Source organism: Hemiscyllium ocellatum, chromosome 6 (assembly GCF_020745735.1).
Source record: "Hemiscyllium ocellatum isolate sHemOce1 chromosome 6, sHemOce1.pat.X.cur, whole genome shotgun sequence".
Lineage (NCBI taxonomy): Eukaryota > Metazoa > Chordata > Chondrichthyes > Orectolobiformes > Hemiscylliidae > Hemiscyllium > Hemiscyllium ocellatum.
Genome location: NC_083406.1, coordinates 94,332,681 through 94,356,859, shown reverse-complemented (window position 1 = coordinate 94,356,859; position 24,179 = coordinate 94,332,681). Strand labels below are relative to the sequence as shown.

The window sequence follows — 24,179 nt, the reverse complement described above, 5'->3', positions numbered from 1 at the left end:
GTAAATATTGAAGTTTAAGACAATGTGAAGTGATCTTATTGGAACATATAAGATGTTGAGGGGACTTGAGGTGGAAACTGAAAAAATGTTTCCTAATGTTGGGAGTCTCGAACTAATCACCACAATTTAAAGTGATTGGTCTCCCATTTAAAATGGAGATAAGCTTCTGAGGGACAGAAGCTTTTACAACTCTTTTCCAAGAGAATGGTGAGGGCAGGACCATTCGCAATTTTAAGATGGGGTTAGATGGTGGTGTTGAGGCCACAACCAGATCAGTTATGCTCTTATTGAGTTGGCAAGGGGGTTTGAGTCGCCAAATGGTGGGGCCCTCCTAATTAATACGTTCATAAAATGAAGTGCTTAACATAAGATTTTGCCATTCATGCACAACTTGGGAAATGATGCATGAGGCAAGTGTTCAGTCTGCTCTCCTTATAGCCACCACCAAAGACCACAAAACTAAGGTTCAGGTGATGTTCCATTTGGACAGTAGGTATCAGTTAAGAGACATGGTTTTGGGAGTGCATAAGTGTGTGAACACATTTTAGATCCCTGTTACATTAAAACTACTGTGGACAGGAAAATGTGCATGAGTAAGTGGACTATGGGTCAAAAGACTGTGATGTAAATTGTGTGATTTATATATAATTTTAACATTATGTATTGTAAGTTGGATGTTTGGTTGTTCAGTTGGTAACCTGTGGATTTTCTGTATGTCTGATGTTAATATTTCTAAACATAAATATCTCTAAATTTCACAGAGGCACCCATAACCCAAAGAGGGAGACTTTTGTTTTCAGTTTTACTTTGAGTGGGGCAGGCTGAGATCCTTGGATGAGGATGGCGATATAGACAGTGCTCCTGAAAATGAAATGTTATATAGTGAACTAACTTATCTTATGGTGAAGAGTTAATGTTAGTCCCAAACCAGAAATGGTGGGGTAAAATGCTGAAGAGGTTACTTAAAGCTGAGTCCGTTGAGATTCAGGTGTTTAAGAGCTCCAGAACAAACCATCTGCAATTCCAGCCTATAAATTGAAGTCACAAGGGACTTAAACCTATCATGTTGTTAGACACAGGAACTTGCGTTTGGATATTGAATGAGTGGCATTTTTGATACTGTGCTGGAGCTGTGTTTTAGGGACTATATAAAAGCTTTATTATATCCTTTCCAATTTATAAAGGAGCGTTTTGGGATTATTGAGATTATATATTGTGTGTTTAAATATCTTTGAATTTGTGTCATAAAGAGATGGGCTTGTTTTCTTCTATTTTATCTTAATTTCTTTTGTTGATAATCTTCTGTTTTATTAAAACAAAATCTGCAGTACTGTTTGCCAGGAGACCATTCATTAAAACCAAAATTTGATCTATCGAGAGAGGTTTCAGTCTGGGATCTGGCTTGTCCATTAATAATTTTAGCCTCATTCATAACAATACTGAATGTATGGCTAGCTGATACTGGCAAGTGGCCAGAGCATCCAATTGTTGAGCCTCTAATCAGACTCTGATATCATCCTGGATTTTTCGGTGATTGCTATGACTTAAGTAATGGTTTCCAGAGAAGGCTGGGGGGGGAGTTATTTCAGTTGGTTTTAAAATAAGCTGTAAGTGGCCTCTGAAGACATAACTGCATCTAACAACTTGCACAAAAGTGAACCCAGAACCTAATTTCTGGTCAGGTTCAGAAGTGCATGATGGTTTGTGTTGATTCAGGGACCAAAAACAGGCCTATGTGTATTTTTGCCCCAATATTCTGTAGACAGCAGGGTTTAGGTTTGGTGGCATCCACAATTTGCCTAGGTTTGCACGTCGCTGTGGAAATGTAACGGACCTCGACAGGTGGGTGGCATCCAAAAGCTCCACCTTCATTTCTGACAAATTCTATTCTGGGGGTGCAGAGGCCAATCATGTGCAGTTTGTGACTCACACACAAGAGAAACCCAAACTCAGCAGGGTTATTTGAATTCAGTGCAAAAGTTGAACAGATTCATTCACCTTTGCATGAATTACAGATTTCTACAATAGACGTAAATGCACGTGAAGGGCAGTTAAAGTGTGTAGAACTGTCAAGTTATTTAAGTAACCTACCATTTTAAAAATTGAAAAAGAAATGGCCTTCCAATGTCAGAATTGAAAATTTCTATTTTTATTGTTTCAATAGCTGTTTATTGATGTAATGCTAAGTGCTGTAATTCCAGCATTATTGCAGGTTGACTGTTTCAACACCATAACATTATAAAAGTAGGGGAGTGGGGAGCAAAGGGTGGGGATGGGGCAGTATGTTTATAGCTTGATTGAAAGCTCCAAAAGGTTATTAAATGATTACAAGCCTTTATAGGATAATGTATAAGTGTTTGTTTTGATAAAATATTAAAATTTGAGGGATTTTAACGTATTAGATGGGCTTCATCGTTGAGGTTTTCTTAATATAATGATGTCTATAATAAATATTTAGAAATTTATTTTGCTTCATTTTGGCGTAGCTGCCAGGATGTGCTAATAGTAAATATTGAGAATAAAAACAAAAATTGCCGGACAAACTCAACAGGTCTGGCAGAATCAGTTAATGTTTTCAGTCAAGTATGAAAAGTCATAGAATCATAGAAATGTACAGCACGGAAACAGACCCTTCGGTCCAACTCGTCCATGTCGACCAGTTATCTAATCCCCCTTGCCAGCACCTGGCCCATATCCCTCTAAACCCTCCCTATTCATATACCCATCCTGATGCCTTTTAAATGTTACAATTGTACTAGCCTCCACCACTTCCTCTGCTAGCTCATTCCATACATGTACCACCCTCTGCGTGAAAATATTGCCTCTTAAGTCTCTTTTATATCTTTATCCTCTCACACTAAACCAATGCCCTATTGTTCTAGGCTCCTTCACCCCAAGAAATCCATGCCCCTATCCAGGCCCCTCGTGATTTTATAAACCTCTTTCAGGTCACCCCTTCGCCTCCAATGCTCAGGAAAACAGCCCTAGCCTATTCAACCTCCCCCTATAGCTCAAATCCTCCAACCCTGGCAAGAATGGAAGTGTTGTTAATGGTGCATGAGCTACCACTAGGGAGTCATTTAGGAGTGAGAAAAACTCAAGCTAAAATACAAAAACATTTTTACTGGTCTGGACTTGTCAGCACAACTTCACTGATTTTGCACTCTCTGTCTCCTTTGATAAAGACTAGGATTTCTGATTTTTTTTTCAACAATGTTTATCAATTTGAGCTTGCTAATATCCAATGTCATCTTATGTACCCTAAGTTAATTATTTATCTTCTTCCTATACTCCAAATAACTGATTAGTACAACTATCTCTATGGGGTTCATTTTTTCATGCAACTGTTAGCATTAAAGATTTGTGGTCTTACATACCAAACTTAATGAAGAGAACTGCTGAGCGATTCACATTTTAAATATCTTCGAAGAGGCATCTCTGGCCCGAATTTTGCAATTGGTATTAGTGTAAAATGGGGTGTTGCTAATATTAAATTATTGTCAAATCAAATATCTGAGCTTGTGAATTAGACAAAATGTTCTGTTGTAGTTATATCTGCCATTTTTAGTTTTTTTTTCCCTGTTAGGTTTGCGTGGTAGATCTTGTCTTAAGTCATATTGTCTGTCAGTCAGGTATTTTCTACTAGTTATGCACTTTAGGATGGTAAGGTGATATTGTCTACTATTTCCAGCACTTATTTCATATTGTTCTCCCAAATTACTTCATGTTTAAATTCACATTACAGCTCATAGTGTGCATGGGTGTATGGTGTAGTTAACCTTCGTTTCACCACATTAAGCATTTTTCTTTAGCCAAGTGGTACCGTGACTAGGACTGGTGATAAATTGCTGAACCAAAATGTTAGCCTGTCTTTCTTTTCTGATCATAAAAACATAGAAAGTAGCTGTAAGAGTAGGCCTTTCAGACCTTTGAGTGTGCTCGGCCATTAAATATGATCATAACTGAGTATCTAATTCAGTATTCTGTTCCTACTTTCTCATCATATCCTTTGATTCCTTTAGTCCAGAGAACTATATTTATCTCCTTTATTAATATGTTCAATGTTTTGGCCCTCAACAGTGGTCACTGTGCTGAAGCAACTAATTCTTCAATGTTCATTTTATGTTTCTTATTTGTTTAATATTCAAGTAGGAGCTTCATTATGTGATGAAAGAAGCGTAATATATGGTTATATTTTTAGAGTTTGGGTTTCAAAATAGTGACATGTGGGGTTTGGTTACTTTCATGAGCATTTTCTTTAAAAACAAGATCAGAGAGTCTATCTAGAAAAATGACCGAAGTTAGCATTGCTGAAAAAGTAAGTGGCTGTAGAACCTTGTGGTATGTTGATGGAAAATTGCTCGTATTGAAATGGTTTTATGACAGGTGAATAAACATTGAAAGCCATTAACTTGCTTTCAGTTCAGGATGCTGAAGGATTGAGTTTAGCCTGGAAAACCTTGAAAGCTTTTAGGGAAGTTCAGAAGAGACTTGCTTGGGGTTAGAGACAAGTTTAGTTTTCGGTCCTTAAGGGACAATGGGACTGTTCAAGGAAATCAGTTACCTCAAAAGAAAAGATTGTGCAGCTTCCAGATGAGTGGAGTTTGATTAGAAACTTTCAGGCTACCGGAGATGCAGAAGGTCTGGTCTCTGCTTTGTGAGTATTGTAAGAAGACACCATAATTCATAGGAAAGAAATTGGAGAGAATCAGGTTAAGTAGAAATTAAAAATTTGATTTTGAGTGGTAATTTGTCTGGATTTAGCTGAAAATGGATAGCTTTGGGAAATAGGTTAAAGAATTTGTTTTGCTGTGTGTTTTAATGTTTTCTTTATTTTTAAAAGCAAAAAAAAATTCATGGGATCTAGCATCATTGGTTGGGCCAGTCTTTATTGTGTATTCTTTGTTGGTCTTGAACTGAATGGCAGTGAGAGTTAACCACAATGCAATGGGTCTGAAGTACAATATAGGCTGAAGAGCAGGCAAGGAAGACAAAGTTCTTTCCCTTAAAGACAATTAATAGATAGCTTGGTTTGAATTTTTGTTTAATCCATTGTGTAATAAACCTGTATTCTATTATTAAAGAAATTTGTGGAAATGTTTCAATAAATGTTGACCGAAGTGAAAAAAAAGGGTCATTCAGGTCAGATTTCATTCTGGGATCTGATTTGTCCTGTAGCACAATCACCTCGAAACATAACCATTAAAATATTCAAAATGACTTGGTTCCACTGCATGTTATCATGATGTATAATTGCAGATTTTGCACAAACAGTACTGCTGTGCTCAAAGGAGTAATGAGTTAAATAAAGATGCTTAGAGATGAGCATTTCAAGATATATAACCCCATCATGTAAAGTTAATAATCGGTTTTACCTTCTGAACTGAATAAGGTAATACTCTTATGGTGAAGCAGCAGGTGTGGACAGTGGCCATGTAATTATCTCCAGAATATCAGAGCAGAATTGTAATTTAACTGCCACACATTGTATTATGAGGGTAGATAATAAGCAATAGAGGATTGGAGGTAGGCAGAAACAGCAGGTTGAAAGGAGATAACAATTGTATCTTGTGTTATAAGTAGCAAAAACGTATTTTTTAGTTCATTTTGTGGCATCTTATTAACCCTCTTGTTTGCTGCTTTTTGTTCAAGCATATATATGAAAATATTTGAAATTAAGGCTGCTATTGACAAGATAAGGTGGTTAGCGTTGAATGGCAATAATTGATTTCATAGAATTGTTATAGTGTGGAAGCAGGCCATTTGGCCCATCGAGTCCACACCAACTCTCTGAAGTGCATTCCACCCAAACTGACCCTATCGCTGTAACCCTTCAGTTCCCATAGCTAATCCACCTAACCTGTACATCCTGGACACTATGGACAATTTAGCATGACCAATCCACCTAATATGCACTTTTTCAGACTGTAGGGGAAAACTAGAGTGCCAGGAGGAAATCTACTTAGATGTGAGGAGAATGTGCAAACTACACACAGACAGTCGCCCAAGTGTAGAATTGAACACAGGTCCCTGGCGCTGTGAGGCAACAGTGCCAACTACTGGACCACCATGCCACTCCACATTGCAGAATATAACTATTTTTCCAAACTGCATCTGCAGTGGAGTACCAAAGGTGAAGTGACATGAAACTATATTGCAGAAGAATGTATTTGTATTGAATTGGACCCTTTCTTTCAGCTAAAATTTTCTTTCTGTTCTGCACTTTAAAAACTGCATGGTACACAAAGTGTTATGGACGCTAGCTTAATTTCTGTCAATTTTATATACAGATCTTTCCCCTAGGAGACACAGTGGATATATGATGCAAAGCTATGAGATTCTGATTTATGTTCCATGGTCTTTTGAAGATTGCAGTAGTCAGTGGAGGTAGTGAATAAATAAATGGCCTGTGATGCAAGTTAGCATTATGGCACAGCATGTTGGATCTGAAACACAATAGGTCATTGAGTAGTTGGAAGCATCTACATCTTTGTTTTCCACATTGTACATGATCTTGATCTGAATTTTGTTGTCCTACATTGATACCACACAGAGTGCTTACACAGTGAAGAGACATTCACAGGTGAGCATACTGAGTTCTTCCTCCTCCCCAGAAGAGGAATATTTATGTATCTATCTATATTGTTACCAAAGGCTTAAAGATTCGTAAGGACTTAGATGCAAATAAAAAAAGGGCCATTCAATAGGATAGCAACCTAGGGAGAAAAGATCCTTTGAATTGATGTTTGAAACTGTCATCTGTTTATATTTATATCGCAATGGACAGCTCCTGATTCATGAACACCTCCAAACATAAATTTATTTTATCAAGTAAACAATTTACTTTTAAACCAAACTAAATACATTTAAGGTAAAAAATTCAGAAATGCCAATAAACTGGTGTCGTGAACAAGGGATTTAGCGAACAGTAGAGTCGGGATTAGCCTTTGTATTGAGGGGAGGGATACAGTACCATAAATAGAGCGATTACACAGTGCTGCTGATTTTCCTGTTAGTCCTGAGGATCAAGGAAAACTTGCTTCTATTTCAGTTTAATGGGTTCTGAGATGGATGATAAGTCTAATGCATGATCTATTGACTGCTACATGTGAAGCAGCTGGTTCTGCAGGATTGTGTATGTGTCATTTGAGTGTTACATAAAATCTAAGTTAGATGTAGTTTATTTATTTTATAGCTTAATTTTTAAACATTTATGCATCTACAATTTCAGATCAGGTTAAATCTGAGATTCTGCCACATCTAGTTATAGATGGTGGTGTACAATTAAACAACTGACAGGAGGTGAACATAACTCTACAAACAACTCCATCTTCAATGATAGGGGAGCCGAGCAACTTGATGCAAAATATAATTCAAAAGCACTTGCAACCAACTAATGCCAGAAGTATCGAGTGGACAATCCAGTTCAGGGTCCTCCTCAGGTCACCAGCTTCATAGGTGCCAGGCTTCAGTCAATTCACGGCACTTCGTGTGATACCAAGAAATGGCTGAAGAGACTGGTTGCAGTAAAGACCGTAATATTCGACTCTGGAACTGGAAGATAGACAATAGGAACAGGAGTAAGCCATTTTGCCCTTTGTTGAAAAATGTGGTCCTGGAAAAACACAGCAGGCCAGGCAGCATCTGAGGACCAGGAGAATCGACGTTTCGGGCATAAGCCCCTCTTGAAGCCTTATGCTCTAGCATGAGTTATGCCTCTGGCCAAACCCTTGCAGTACAACTATAACGACTGTTAACAGGGATCAAAGTACATTGGTGTGGGGTGAGAAGGACAAATCTGACGTCAAAAACTTTCAAGGTGGTTTAGAATGTTCAATCTTGCGAGAAAGTAATGGGAGAAAGGTTGCCTCCTGGAATTAGAATGGACAGATTCTCCTAACACAGGCTATTTCCCTGCCAGGTTCACTAAACAGCCCCAAACCCGGGAGACATACAGTCTGTGATTCAAGGAGCAGCTGGGAAGGTCAGTGTTTGTAGTGAGTGTCTGACTGGGGTTGATGTTGGCTGAGTCTGGGGGGTGATGTTACATGAAAAGGGCTGCAGGGTTGGAAAAATGATTAGACCTGCACTACAGTAGGGCTGAGAAGATGCGGCTTGCTGCATGGGTGGGGCTGCTATGTGGCTGGAAATGGAAAGGGAGAGAAGGAAGCTGCCAAAGAGAGAACCATTCAAATCTGCCAGTCAAGGAATATCCAGCTATCTAGGAAATCTTAAGTCACTGAGGTGTTGAATTTCTTGAAAATAAGAATGTGATCACCAGCTTAAGACAAATATTTTCCAGAGTTACAAATGAGGGAAAGATGCAGTGGATAACACTGTGATGAAAATTGTGACAATTGTTGAATTTAAATCCTGGATTAAGATTTGTGATGTAGTACAAAGGATAGAAACTGCTGGGTTGTGATGACAAATGGTAAATAACATTTGGATCACCTAAATGATGAGTAATGACCATCGCCAATGATAGAGAATCTAACCTAAATATTCAACTAAATTTCAATCAATGTATATCTACCTATCAATAGCCTGGGGGTGGGAGGGAATAGGTCTCCAATAAGCAGAAACCAATTTTGGCTGGCCATATAAATACTGAAACTAAATACGAAGAGCACATCAGAAACTACGAATTTTCCAGCAAGTAGCTCACTTGCTGACCTCCCAGAGACCGTCCGTGTTTACAAGTCCGGAATGTGATGGAGGACTGTCTACTTGCCTGAATGAGTATAGCCTCTGCATCAGTGAAAAAGCTCAACACAATCCAGGACAAAGGTGTCCATTTCATTGGCAGATCATCAAACACCTTAATCAATACATCCCCCCAAGGGTTAAGCTGGATTGCCAATGGCAAGTTCCCCACCATGCCATGCCCCATCTTTTTGTAATTTTAACTTTCATTCTGATTTGTGTCAAGTAAATTAAGCATAAAATAACAAGTAAATCACAGTTAGTATGAAATGTGAATTATAATTAGAAGACCATACAGTCTCTAACTTCCACTTGGTGCTGCTTCTAGGTCAAGGGTTGCCAGTTGATCTGGATGGTATTTCTTATTATACAAAAGTTATAAATTGTCCTTTTATGAATGCTAAAACATCATTCGCAATCATTTTCCAGAACTAATATAGATTCCCCAAAGACTTTCAAGTAGTTACAAATTTCCTGAGTTATTGCCTCAGGGTCAAAGGTTAAGCATAGAAATTCCTATCTGTTTCTAAATTGCATTGTGAGATGATTTGAAAGAAAAATGGCTTTCATAATTGAGCAAAGCTGGGTATTATAGAACACCTAAGACAGAGAAGAAATTAGTAAGATTTAGAAGCAGAAAATTATATATTGAAGAAGCTCCAAGGCTAGTTAAACATTTAATATTTTAATTCCATAATACTTTACGTGTTTGGATTTGGATTTTCATTTAACTGGATTAGCAATATTTGATAGCTTTCATAAATTATAATCAATGAAGAGTAGCTCAAAGGACATTTCTATCTCTTTTATTAATGTCATTAATTCCAGCATGTTTCATTATAAAACAATCATTTCACACAGAAACTTGTGCCTTGGAAATGATAATATCATTTCCACCATGAGGATTTAATTCTCACATAGAAGGATGAGGTGCACTCTCCATCTCAAATTTGTTAATTATCTTTCTGTCAGTATATCATATTATTGCAGGAATGTTGTGTTTGAAGGAAGTATCATTAAATGTGCAGAAAGAAAAATTGCTATTAATATCGCATTTGTGGAACGATAAAGCTAAAAATGAAATGAATATGGAACATCCTCCTGCAACAACTGGAAAATAATTTAAAACATTGGGCTATTATTGAAGAAATACACTCAATTTACACCGTCTAAAAATAGTTTAGTGTCAAAAATACAATTACTCAGTAACAAGCTTTATGTGTGGGTTTGAAACACTTCTTTATATAGCCGCCTGGAAAGAACAAAGCACCTACTGCAGTGCAAAACTCTGCATAACATTTAGCTGTACTTCTGGTGGTGTGCCGAAACAAAGACAAGCATCTTGTTTTATCATTTAAACATTTGATTCTGCTTAGAAAATTTCAACTTTTAGACCTTTCTTTACTGAAGCAATGCTGAAATAAGCATATATTTTAAAAACTCATTTGAAACAATTATAAATTGTTCTCGTAGGATGGTTAGATCATCATTGTATTTGACGTCATGTAAATATTAATGACACTTCACTCGATTTTGTCTCTTATTTATGCTGAAGAGTGTTAAACTTGGAAGATTGTAATGTTTTATGATCTAAATACAGCCCATGCCATGGAATTCCATCCAGTGGCATGTGGGGTGGGGGTGGAGGAGGGGTGGACATTCTTGGATTCCCAGAAGTCACCCAGAGATTTGATTTTCAAGGTCAAAGTGAATGTGTATATTGGACTGCCTTAAAATAAAAGCGTCGCCATAGCTGTCAGTGATCTGTGCTGAATTGTTGAATTGCAAATTAGCTGCTGATCAAGAAACTAATATCTTTTGCTGTGGATATTAATGATATCATTGAACAAGACTCCCTAAATCTTCAAGAATGCTGCAACTAATGCCTTGCCATTACTCTTGCGAGCTACTCATGACGTACTTCAATTGTGAAAATGCATTCATATCTGTCTAAATACATGTAAACAGGTACAAATTAGGAACAGAGTTAGGCCTTTTTACCCCTTGAGCTTGCTCCACCATTCAGGCATGTCCTCCCTGCTGATCTGATTACTCCATGTTCCTGCCTACTCGCACTAACTGTTCACCCTCTTGCTTATCAAGAATCCTTTCTTCTTCGCTTTAAAAATGTCAAAGATTACTTCCACTGCCTTTTGAAGAAGAGTTCTAAAGATTCCTGACCCCCTCAGAAAAAAAGTTATTTTCAATTTTTGTTTTAAGATCTGAAAAAGCTGGGAACCAAAGGAGGAAAGGTGATCTTCGGATCACTGTAATTACTACATAGAGTCATCGAGTCATGCAGCAAGTCTAATATCATGGGTAGGAGGTTTGCTGCAACTCTTCAGAAGGGTTTAATCTAGATTGGCAGGGGGATAGAAACTGGAGCTATGGATCAGATAATGGAGTTGTTAGTGAACAGCCAGATACAGAGTGCAGAGTGTCTGTGAATATGCATAGACAATTGATAGAGCAAAGGTGCAGTCAGTGTGATGGGTTGAGCTATGTCTATTTTAATGCAAGAAATGTCATAAACTTAGAGCATGGATTAGTATTTGGAACTATGATTTGTGGCCATAATAGAGACTTTGATATCACAGGGGTAGGAATGGTTGTTGGATGTTCCAAGGTTTAGACCTTTAGATCTAACCACTCAATCCCAAACATCATCCCAACTCAACTAGTCACATCTGCCTGCTCCTTGCTCACATCTCTCCAAACCTTGCCTATTCATGTACCTATCCAAATATCTTTTAAGTGCTGTAATTGTACCCACATCCACCACTTCCTCAGGCAGGTTGTTCCACCCCCGACAACCCTGTGTGTAAAAAAATTGCCTTGTGTCTTTTTTAAATCTGTCTCCGTTCACCTTAAAAATGTGTCCCCAAGTCTTGAAATCTCCCATCCTAGCAATAAGCAACTACCATTAATTCTATATAATCCCTTTGTTATTTTATAAGCTTCTACCAGGGCGCCTCTGAACCTCCTATGCTCCAGCGAAAAAATTCCCAGCCTATCCAACATTTCTTTACAACTGAAACCTGGCTCTGTGGCTCAGAAGGGAGGGATGTTGAAGAGGAGAGTGATAGTGATCAGAGATTCAGTGGTGAGAAGAACAGACAGAAGATTCTGTGGTCGTGAACAAAATTCCCAGATGGTATGTTGCCTTCTGGGTGCCAGGGTCAGGGATGTCTTGGATCAAGTCTAGAGCGTTCTTAAGGGGGAGGAAGAGCAGCCAAGTCGTGGTACACAGTGGTACCAATGAGATGGGTAGGGAAAGGAATGAGGACCTCAAAAGAGTATTATGGAGTTATGTTGGAAGCTAAAAGGCAGGACGAGCAGAGTAGTCATCTCAGGACTGTTACGGGTGCCATGGGCAAGTGAGGCTAGAAGCAGAGGGCATGTGCAGATGAGCACGTGGCTGCATGGCTGGTGTAGGAGGGAGGGCTTCAGATATGTGGATGATTGGGATACCTTCTGGGAAAGGTGGGGCTTAACGAGGAGGACAGGTTGCACTTGAACTGGAGGGGCACTAATATCATGGGCAGGAGGTTTGCTGCAACTCTTCAGAAGGGTTTAAACTAGATTGGCAGGGGGATAGAAACTGGAGCTATGGATCAGATAATGGAGTTGTTAGTGAACAGCCAGATACAGAGTGCAGAGTGTCTGTGAATATGCATAGACAATTGATAGAGCAAAGGTGCAGTCAGTGTGATGGGTTGAGCTATGTCTATTTTAATGCAAGAAATGTCAGAAATAAGGGTGATAAACTTAGAGCATGGATTAGTATTTGGAACTATGATTTGTGGCCATAATAGAGACTTTGATATCACAGGGGTAGGAATGGTTGTTGGATGTTCCAAGGTTTAGATGCTTCAAAAGGAATAGGGGAGGTAAAGTAAGTGGTAGAGCGGCATTGCTAATTAGGGATAGTATCACAGCTGCAGAAAGGGTGGTTGTCGTGGAGGGTTTGTTTGCAGAGTCACTATGGGTGGAAGTCAGGAATAGGAAAGGACCAGTCACTTTATTGGGCGTTTTCTACAGACCCTCCAGTTGCAACAGAGAGGAGTAGATTGGGAGGCAATTTTTGGAAAGGTGCTGAAGTACCAGGGTTGTTGTCATGGGTGACTATAGCTTCTCTAATATTGATTGGGACCTCCTTAGTTCAAATAGCTTGGATGGAGAAGTTCTTTTTTAGCTGTGTTGAGGAAGGGTTCCTGACTCAATATGTGGATAGATCGACTAGAGGGGAGGCTATATTGGATTTGATGCTTGGCAAGGAACCATGCCAGGTGCCAGATCTCCTAGTGAGGCATTTTGGTGATAATGATCACAACTCCCTGACCTTTACTATAGTAGTGGAGAAGAATAGGAGCAGAAGGTATGGGAAAGTATTTAATTGGAGGAGCAAGAATTAGAATGCTATTAGGCAGGAACTGGGGTACCTAAATTGGGAACAGATGTTCTCAGGGAAATGCATAGCAGAAATGTGGAGGTTGTTTAGGAAGTACTTGCTGATAATGCTGGACAGGTTTGTCCTACTGAGGCCAGGAAGGGATGGGAGGGTGAAAGAATCTTGAGTGACAAGGGATGTGGAATATCTAATCAAGAGGAAGAAGGAAGCTTACTTAAAGTAGAGGAGGCAAGGATCAGACAGGGCTCTAGAGGATTATAAGGTAGACAAGAAGGAACTGAAGAATGGAGTTGGGAGAGCTAGAAGGGGCATGAAAAAGCTTTAGCGGGTAGGATTAAGGAAAACCCTAAGGCATTCTACACATACATGAGGAACAAGAGGATGGCCAGAGTGAGGGTAGGGCCAATCAGGGATAATGGAGGGAACTTGCGCCTGTAGTCAGAGGAGGTAGGGGAGGTCCTTAATGAATACTTTGCTTCAGTAATCACTACTGAGAGGGACTTTGACATTTGTGAGGGCAGTGTGAAACAGGCTGATAAACAGGTTGATGTCAAGAAGGAGGATGTGTTGAAAATTTTGAAAAGGATAAGGATAGATAAGTCCCCTGGGCCAGATGGGATATACTCAAGGTTGCTGTGCGAAGCTAGAGAAGAGATTGCTTTGCCAAAGACGATGATCTTTGCATCGTCACTGTCCACTGGAGTACTGCCAGGTGATTGGAGGGTGGCAAATGTTATTCCCTTCTTCAAGAAAGAGAATAGAGATAATCCTGGGAATTATGGACCAGTCAGTCTTATGTCGCTAGTGGGCAAATGTTTGAAGAGGATTCTGAGAGACAGGATTTATGATTACGTGGAAAACCATGTTTGATTAGAGATAGTCAGCATGGCTTTGTGAGGGACAGGTCATGCCTCACAAGCCTTATTGAATTTTTTGAGGATGTGACAAAACACATTGATGAAGGTGGAGCTTAGATGTGGCGTACATGGATTTTAGTAAGATGTTTGATCAGGTTCCCCATGGTAGGCTCATTCAGAAAGTAAGAAGGCATGGGATATAGAGAAATTTGGCTGCCTGGATACAGAATTGGCTGGCCCACTCATGACAGAGGGTAATAGTTGATGGAAGATATTCAGTCTGGAGCTTGGTGGCCAGTGGTATTCCACAGGGATCGGTTCAGGGACCTCTGCTTTTTGTGATTTTTATAAACGACTTGGATGAGGAATTGGAAGGGTGGATCAGTAAATTTGCTGATGGCATGAAGTTAGTGGAGTGGTGGATAGTGTGGAGGGCTATTGTAGGTTGCAACAGGATGCAGAGCTGGGTTGATAAGTGGCAGATGGAATTCAACCTGGAAAAATGTGAAGTGATTCATTTTGGAAGGTCGAATTTTGAATTCAGAACATGGGGTTAAAGTTAGGATTCTTGGCAATGTGGAGGAACAGAGGGATTTTGGGGTCCATGTTCATAGATTCATCAAAATTGCTACCCCAGTTGATAGAGTTATTACGAAGGCATATGGCGTGTTGGCTTTCATTAGCAGGGTGATTAAGTTTAAGAGCCACGAGGTTATGCTGCAGCTCTATGGAGCCCTCGTTAGACCAGACTTGGAATATTTTGTTCAGGAAGGATGTAGAAGCTTTAGAGAGGATGCAGAGGAGATTTATTAGGATGCTGCCTGGACTGGAGGGCAGATCTTATGAAGAAAGGTTGAGTGTGCTTGGGCTTTTCTCATTGGAGTGAAGAAGGATGAGAGCTGACTTGATAGAGGTGTAAATGATAATGAGGCATAGAGAGAGTGGATAGCCAGATTCCTTTTTCCAGGGCAGAAATGGCAATCACAAGGGGCCATAATTTTAGGTGATAGGAGAACGGTTTAGGGGAGATGTCAGAGGTAGGTTCTTTACACAGAGAGTGGTGGGTGCATGGAGTGCACTGCCAGCAGTGGTAGTACAGTCAAATACATTAGGTATATTTAAGCGACACTTAGATAGGCACATGGCTGATAGTACAATGAGGATTATGTAGGTTAGTTTAATCTTAGAGTAGGATAAAAGGACATCACAACATCGAGGACTGAAGGGCCTGTATGTGTTGTACTGTTCTATGTTTCATGTCTGTCAAATTCCTGATTAACCTCTTCTAAACCTTCTCCAGCTTAATAATATCTTTCTCATAACCGGGCGACTAGAACTGGACACACAGCCCTGTACAATCTCAACATGACTTCCCAACTCCTCTACTCAATGAAGGCAAGTGTGCCAAATGCCTTATTAACCCCCTGTCTATGTGTGACACAAATTTTAAAGATTTATGTACCTACATCCTAGATCCCTCTGTTCCACAGCACTACCCGCAAGGCCCTACTATGAATTGTATAAACCATACCCCTTGTTTGTTGTACCAAAATGCAATACATCGCATTTATCCAGATTGGACTCCCAACTCCATCCATTGACACATTTGATCAAGCTCCCTTTGTAATCTTAGAAAACTTTCTTCACTGTCTACTGTGCCCCCATCCTAAGTAGTTGATAAGTGTGGTGCTGAAAAAGCACAATAGGTGAAGCAGCATCTGAGGGACGGAAGAGTCAATGTTTTGGGCATAAACCTTTCACAAGGAATATGGACACTCCTGATGAAGTGCTTATGCCACAAACATCAACACTCCTGCTCCTTGGATGCTGCCTGGCCTACTATGCTTTTCCAGCACCATACTTTTCAACCCTGATTTCCAGCATCTACAATCCTCACTTTCTCTACCCTCCTAAGTAGGACGAGTAAGACCATGGAGATGAGAGAGTGGGCAGAGAAAGAGAGTGAATGTTACATTGGGAATGGCTTTTGAAATGTGATAATGGTACTGTGTCTCCCAGGGTCATGAGGTCCTGCTCACATGAACTGTTGGATGATCTGACTGGCTGGTAGCTGAGTATCTCAGATGCATCACAATGTAGTAGTGCTGATGCTGAGACTATAAACAAGTCCTGAGAAAACGATACCAGCTGTAGTGATTGTAACGAGATCAGCCAGCTGGACCTCATAGAATATGAGTTCCCTGATTGAGGCTGTTAATCTGGACCAATCAGGGAGCCCTGGCGGATAGATATAAACAGAATGTGCCATAAACAGGTCCAGGCAGCGGGCCGTGGAGGGGGTCGTTAGGGCCGACTGCCTGCCCCTCTTCCGCGGTTACGTTAGAGCCCGGGTGTCCTTGGAGAAGGAGCATGCGGTGTCCACCAACACCCTGGAGTTGTTCAGGGAGAGGTGGGCGCCGCAGGGAGTGGAGTGCATCATTTCCCCCTCCAACTCTATTTTGATTTAGTTCCTGCCCTCCCCTTCACTGTTTTGATCACACAGCATTGCCCTTTGACGTGAAGGGCACTGCTTGTCACAGACCACTTGGGTGTTTTCCTACTTTTCCTGGTGGTGGATATTGAATAAAGATTTGTGCACTTTGCGTCTCTCAAAAAGAAAATAAAAAGAAAAAAAAATAAACAGAATGTGCCATAAACAGGTCCAGGCAGCGGGCCGTGGAGGGGGTCGTTAGGGCCGACTGCCTGCCCCTCTTCCGTGGTTAAGTTAGAGCCCGGGTGTCCTTGGAGAAGGAGCACGCGGTGTCCACCAACACCCTGGAGTTGTTCAGGGAGAGGTGGGCGCCGCAGGGAGTGGAGTGCATCATTTCCCCCTCCAACGCTATTTTGATTTAGTCCCTGCCCTCCCCTTCACTGTTTGTTCACACAGCATTGCCCTTTGACGTGAAGGGCACTGCTTGTCACAGGCCACTCGGGTGTTTTCCTACTTTTCCTGGTGGTGGAAATTAAATAAAGATTTGTGCACTTTGTGTCTCACTGTGTCTCACAGCTGCACACACACACCATGGGTGCTGGGGAAAATAAGCACTACCGCAGTTAGGCGGTAGTGTGGGGGTTAAGAAAAAGAAAAAGAAAAAAAAATAAACAAACAGAATGTGCCATAAACAGGTCCAGGCAGCGGGCCGTGGAGGGGGTCGTTAGGGCCGACTGCCTGCCCCTCTTCCGTGGTTAAGTTAGAGCCCGGGTGTCCTTGGAGAAGGAGCACGCGGTGTCCACCAACACCCTGGAGTTGTTCAGGGAGAGGTGGGCGCCACAGGGAGTGGAGTGCATCATTTCCCCCTCCAACTCTATTTTGATTTAGTCCCTGCCCTCCCCTTCACTGTTTGTTCACACGGCATTGCCCTTTGATGTGAAGGGCACTGCTTGTCACTGGCCACTTGGGTGTTTTCCTATTTTTCCTGGTGGTGGATATTGAATAAAGATTCATGCACCTTGTGTCTCTCACTGTGTCTCACACCTACACACACACACATACACACACACACTATGGGTGCTGGGGAACAAAATAAGCACTACCACAGTTAGGTGGTAATGTGGGGGTTTTAAAAATAAAAAAAAAGAAAAAATATAAACAGTAGTGTCAGAGATTCTGTTCACTCTAAAGAAAAAAAAGTAAACAGGAGCATCAGAGGTTCTGTTCACTACAAAGAAAAAAAAGAGGAGTGTCAGAGGTTCTGTTCACTCTCCGAACTGCCTCTGAGGAAGCAGGACCAGGATCAATTACTATGAATGGGTAAATAAAGGCTGACTTGGTGATGGGATCTGGCCTCTGTAGAATTATTTCAGTGTTGATGAGAAAAAAAAATGCTCCTGAAGAAATTGTCTTTGAGTTGGAGTAAGTATTTCTGGCATTATGCCTTTATTGGGAAAGCTTGACTCATTCAATCCTGCCTTTGAAAGCTGGGAGAAAGTGAGGACTGCACACGCTGGAGATCAGAGTTGAGAGTGTGTTGCTGGGAAAGCACAGCAGGTCAGGCAGGAGGAGCAGGCAGATCGATGTTTTGGGCATAAGCCCTTCATCAGGAATGAGGCTTGTGGGCCGGGGGGCTGAGAGATAAATGGAAGGTGGGCTGGTCTTGGGGGAAAGGTAGCTGAGATAGGGAGAAGTGGGTGAAGGTGATAGGTCGGGGGGGAAGTGATGTACAGATCAGGGGAGCGGTGCTGAGTTGGAAGTTTTGGGCTATGATAATGTGGGGAAGGCGAAATGAGGAAGCTGTCAATATTTATCCCATGTGATTGCAGGGTCCCAAGGTGTTCTTCCTCCAGGTGTCAGGTGGTAGTGTTTTGATGGTGGAGGAGGCCCAAGACCTGCATGTCCTTGACAGAGTGGGAGGGGAGTTGAAGTGTTCAGCCGTGTAACCTCCGCATACATCGCATCATCCTCCGCCACTTCCGCCACCTCCAAACAGACCCCACCACCAAAGATATGTTTCCCTCCCCACCCCTATCAGTGTTCCAGAGAGAGACTATTCCCACCGCGACTCCCTCGTCAGGTCCACACACCCCACCAGCCCACACCCCACTCCTCGCACGTCTCCCTGCCACCACAGGAAGTGGAAAAACCTGCACCCACACCACTCCCCTCACCTCCATCCAAGGCCCCTAAGGATCCTTCCACATCTGTTAGAAATTTACCTGTATCGCTACTAATGTCATCTACTGCATCCGTTGCACCCAATGTGGTCTCCTCTCCATCGGGCGACAGGATGCCTTCTTGCTGATCATTTCAGAGAACATCTCTGGGACTGCTGCACCCACCAACCTCGCTGTCCCATGGCTGAATGCTTCAACTCCCCCTCCCACTCCGTCAAGGACATGCAGATTTTGGGCCTCCTCCAGTGTCAAACCATTATCACCCGAGTTACCACAAGTTAAGAAATATTATGAACCCATGCCTCCTCTAATTCTGAGATAGTGTAATTTTTACTCAGCAGTTTGAGAACCAGAGGAATCTATGTTGGTTTTTTATGATGACGTTAATGACATAGGCATGTGAATTTGGTTTGACCCTTAATGGATGCTGAGAGGCATTTTGGTATGTGAAACTAATGACATAATCATGCCAAAGCACCTATTAGCTGAAGCCCAACTGGACTTCAAATAGCACTACAACTGATTTTGCCATTAGAAAATGTGGCAAGTGGTGCATTAGAGTTACAGGATCTGTCAATGGAGTTGGACACTGTCACTAGGCCACCTGAGTTTGGCGAACACCACTTGAGTGAAGGCAATTGTATAGCCTCACTCAGGACATGTGCTGAACAGAGGGACTCTGGGTCAGCCCATAGCAAAACCCCAAAACAAAGCCAAGCCTCTGCCAAATGGTTAACATTTTATTCAGATTCTGGGCTGGCAACCCATTGTAGTTGCTGCTGGTATGCAGACTCGAAACAACAAAGGAGTTCCCATTTGATTTAAATGGAGTAAGAGAACTCATAGCCCAGAATCCAGGAGAGTGCACATCCCTGGAAAGACCACTTACAGCAGGTTTGGAACAGTTAAATTGCTTAACAACATCCAAATCAAAATTAATCAAAATAAAAATGTAGTTAAATTGTCACTCAGTTCTAATGGAGGTCAATACAAGCTGGCTGTATCAGTGATTGAGAACCAGTCTTTAACAAAATTCACTCTGGGCTCCAACCCTTAAGTTTGCATGAAGCCTCAGCTAGACTGAAAACTAATACAGGGGAGCCTTTACAGGTTGAGCATACAACTTTGGTTCTGGTCTCTGGTTACTTACTTCCATTTTGAATTGTGTCTTTACAAAATCAGACTCAAAGTCAATTGAGCTATATTTAAATTTGTTTGCAGCTATGTCCTTTGGAATGCACATGAAAATAAATATCTAATCTAAAATCGCTTTCCGCTTAAGGTACCCAAAATGTATATGAAAATCAGGATGAGGTCATAGCACTCATCTTCATTTCACGTCAGTTGTCTCAGCAACGTCAGCTGAGAATAAATGTGTGATAAACTTGAAAGTCACGAAGTTGCTGTTGGAGATGTCTCTCTCAACCATTGGGTTTGAAAAAATAGCAATCATATCTTCCAGTATGTAGATTATCGAGATTGGCTGTACAACAGTGGAGATGCACATCAGGACCTCATAAGTCTAATTGCACATTTAAATACTGAAATTAATGTCTATGTTTAAACTTCCAAAGGAATGATTTCCTCTGCCAGGGAATCCTTGGATCAGATATGAAGCTGTGTGGAATGTGGTGGTGGTATTTGGTGGTGATGGAGGGGGCGTACCTACATAGTTAGCCTTGGAATGTTGAGTTACATCAGTTATAATCGAACCTAAGGATAAACCGGAGTAACTCAACTGAGCATCACAACTAACCATCCCACCCTTGTATGTACCAACTTCACCACCCCTCCATCTGACTGACCTCCCCATGACCCTGACCAACCTAACCCAACTACCTCTCCGAACGACCTCTCCATACTCACTTGACTATTCACTCAAACACTGAGGGACATATGACCTTTAAAAACTTGCCTGAGTAAGGCAGCGACTATTATGAAAAGAGAACTTGTGCATTGGATGTAGTCTTCCAATCAGGCTGTATTGCTTTTTACTTTACAAGTTTATTCCAGTTCCTGTTTAAACATTCCTGTTGATGCTGCTTCCAAAACCTTATCGACATGTGTATTGAAGATTAAAGGGACTCAAAAAATCGCCTCTCTTGGTTGGGTCTAATTATCAGTATCATATTTCTCAGTAAGTCCCAATTATTAGTAGTAGCAGATTGAAATAGTGTTGGTGAAGGGGCACTCCATGCTGTAAACTGCTTTTCATCGTTAAAATTAATGATATTGATCATTTTCCTGGAGGAAAAGATAGAAAGGCATAGAAATTGTATAAAAAATCTTTAAATAAATTAATCTTTAGCATTAGCAGACATGGTTGTCCTTGTGTCACCTAGGCTGTGAAAGTCCATTCTCTGGACTGCCATCTGCTGGTAAGTAAGGGTGCCTAGTTATTTGAGGGCTCGATCAACTTTAGCTTTAAATGTAATTGCAGTTGAATGGCTGATTGATGTTGTCTAGGGGTTGAACCTCAAGGTATTTTGGCTAAGTGTGAGTCACAAAAAGTTTGATGGAGGAATTGTCACTGAGTTTTCTCACTTTATCTTGCCAAATTAAGCATTATTTACCATTCCCATCCCATAATGTGCATTTTGTCCGATTTACACCATATTTTACTAAGCAATGCTCCCAGATTAACCGGCATCCCTGGTATAGGTGCCATCTTTAAAAGCCTGTCATGCATCGTGTCATGTTCCTGACATTTGCTGTAAACTTGACTGAGGGGGATGGATTGGCATTCCATTTTGCCTGGAGGTCATGCTGAATGGAATGGTACAGAGTCTGGACTTCTTGCACCTCCAGGACAAGCTGTGGAAGTCATAATGCCAGTCTATGCCAGCCTGTTCCAAAGTTGCCACTTGGGTTCTATCTCTGCTGTTGTACCCACTTTCCATCAAATCACATGCTGTTCGCTTCCCTTGACTTGCTATGCTGGAGCATCCTGAGCAAAGGCAGTCTCCCTTGACTGGACTGAGGCCTACTGGCAACGGTTGCAAACTTCCTAGCTTTGTGTCTGCTCTAAATGACAACGCAAACCAGCAGTGACATGAGCCTGGTACCTACGTGCATGAAGTCAAGGCAGTGAAATGCACGGCAGAGTTGCTGTGAGCATCAAGGTAGACTCAATGTGTGAGTGCTATGACACCAAAATAAAGAGCCTGAAGATGCAGCCTAGTTGATCCTTGCTGCAGCATCATAGTGATAGTTGTCGGTGCAGCTGGAAGTGCATCGTTGAATTGCAGACACGCCCTCTGAGTGAATCTGAGATATGTCATGAGGGCTGTTAGAGCCTGGCACATGTAAGATACCAGTGCCAGTCACATGTGGGGAACATGTAATAGTGCCCATGCAGCTTGCTCTGATATTTTAGTGTCTAGTATCCAACATGGGGGTCATTTGATGCAAGTGGCGAGCTCAACTTGCCAACCACTTTTTCTGGTTTCCAACGTTGAGTTTGCCTGATGTCTAATTTGTTGGGAGAATTTTGTTAGATCATAACCAGTTTCTAAATGGACCCTCTTGTGGTGCAGTGGTAGCATCTCTACCCCTAGATTGGGAGACCAGGTTCAAGTCCTACCTGCTCGAGAGGTGTGTGATAACATTTGTGAAGAGGTTGATTACAAAAATTAGTAATAAATGAGATGAATTGGTCTGTTAACATAGACCTTAACAAGTGTAAATCACTATCAATTGGCAACTCACTGCTCTCTGACAAGAATCTCACCGCTCTGTTTGCAAAAACCATTAAAGATGTGGTAAGATTTTCTTGACTTTGAGATATGCCTCACTGGACATTTCACTTAATTCTGCCACACACCTCGCCATATTGCTCAGGTCCTTATAGGATTCTGCTCTGAGTCCTAAGTTCATATGAAAATCACCACACTTTGTGGTATTGGAAATCTGATACCTGTGCCTTCAGGAGGAAATCAAAAATCTAGACTTTTAAGAGCAATTTCTTGCAAGCTCCATTTATCAGACACAAACAATTTATATACTGCAAATAAAATATTTTGAAAACTAATAAACCAGAAAAGTGACCTGTAGGTAAAGGGAAACTTTCTCTGTATTGGACATTTATATTGAGTAAATATGGAATTTTAACCTGTGATGTTTACAAACAGAGAATCCCTGTTGGAGACTGATAATTTCTGATATACTTGCAGTCTTTTGTCATAGATATTGAAATACAATATTTCATGCACATTTAGCACTGATACAATCAAAATCATGCTGTAAATCTGAAAGAAAGATAGAAAATGGTGGGAGAAGTAGCAAGTGAGTTAGCATCTGTTCTAAAAACAAATAAGTTAAAAGTTCTAATCTAAACCTTACACTAGAAATGCTTAACCATGGTAACCTTTTAGTTTGAATGGAGGCTTTCAAGGTCTTAAAACTAAGTGTAGTGCCACTGTGGGCAAAATAATGAAGTCACCATCAGAAGGATGCTCAGTATATATTTAGTATATATCCACAAACTTCTTTGTGGACTGAATCGTAAAATTCCTGGATAAATGTAGATGGTGGCAGGGAGCATTGTCCTTGATCATTAGAACAAAAGTGATGCTTTAAAAAGTCAGATGCAGCTATTTTGTTTGTATTTCATTCAATATCAGCCAGGAACCCTGCACAGATAAGCCAAGTGAAATCTTGGTCAGGGAATTACATTGTCCATAATGCTGTAGAAAAATATAAAGTTCTGTTTTTACTGAGGTTCTGGAGCAATGATGGTGAATACAAGATTTAGCAACAGAGATTCAAGTCCAAGCAAAGTAAAATAAAAGAGAAACTGGTAGGTTTTCAATATGCCACCCTTTATAAAAACCAGCCTGCTTTTCCATGGTGTTGAGATCAGCTGGAAGGAGAATTAGGTGGGTTGTGTACACACATTTTGTTGTCGGTTTGATTGTGATGGGATACCTTACCTTGTTATTCTTCTGTCCACTCTAGGTGATGTGCCTTCAGGATTTCTTTGGTGATGATGACATTTTTGTTGCCTGTGGTCCTGAGAAGTTCCGCTATGCACAGGATGACTTCTCACTGGATGAAAACGGTAAGTTTCTTTTGGCATATAAATTGAAGCTCGACTAAAATAAACAACAAATGAATGTTACATTGTCAGGAAAAAAAACAATTCCAAGATTGTGACAGCCACTGACCGTAGAGTGTAAAAGCAAGGAAATGATGCTACATCTCTACAATACATCGATAAGACCACATTTGGAGTATCTTGTTCATTTCTGGGCATCTTATTGAAGAAAGGATGTTAAAAACTTAGTCTTATCTGCTCTCATCTGATGGCCACTTCCTAGCAGGAATTCCTGAATGGTGGTTGGAGGCAAGATTCGTTTTGGGGCTGCATTTGTTGCCACTGCAACTGTAGGGAATACACTCAGCCCATGCAGGCGCAGTGTCCATAACAAGGCTGTCAGCAATGTCACAGGATTTGTGTCATGGCTTCATACTTAAGTTTATGAAGCAGCATTCTGCCTGTAAAATGTGTGAGAAATCTGTTGATCCAGAGGAACGTTCGGAAAGAACCCTTGTTGTCTCACTCGCTGCCACATTCTGAGTGAAATGGTGAAGCA

The 24,179-nt window shown here is 41.0% G+C and overlaps 1 protein-coding gene across 1 annotated transcript in view; it reads left to right on the top strand.

Annotated features, from left to right (window-relative positions):
- The window catches only part of dclk1a (doublecortin-like kinase 1a), a 351,798-nt gene that overhangs the window by 141,253 nt on the left and 186,366 nt on the right, over positions 1-24,179 (top strand). Inside the window, exon 3 of the mRNA XM_060826980.1 lies at positions 23,542-23,644. Coding sequence (XP_060682963.1) covers positions 23,542-23,644 — 103 coding nt within the window. The remainder of the gene's footprint in view (positions 1-23,541; positions 23,645-24,179) is intronic.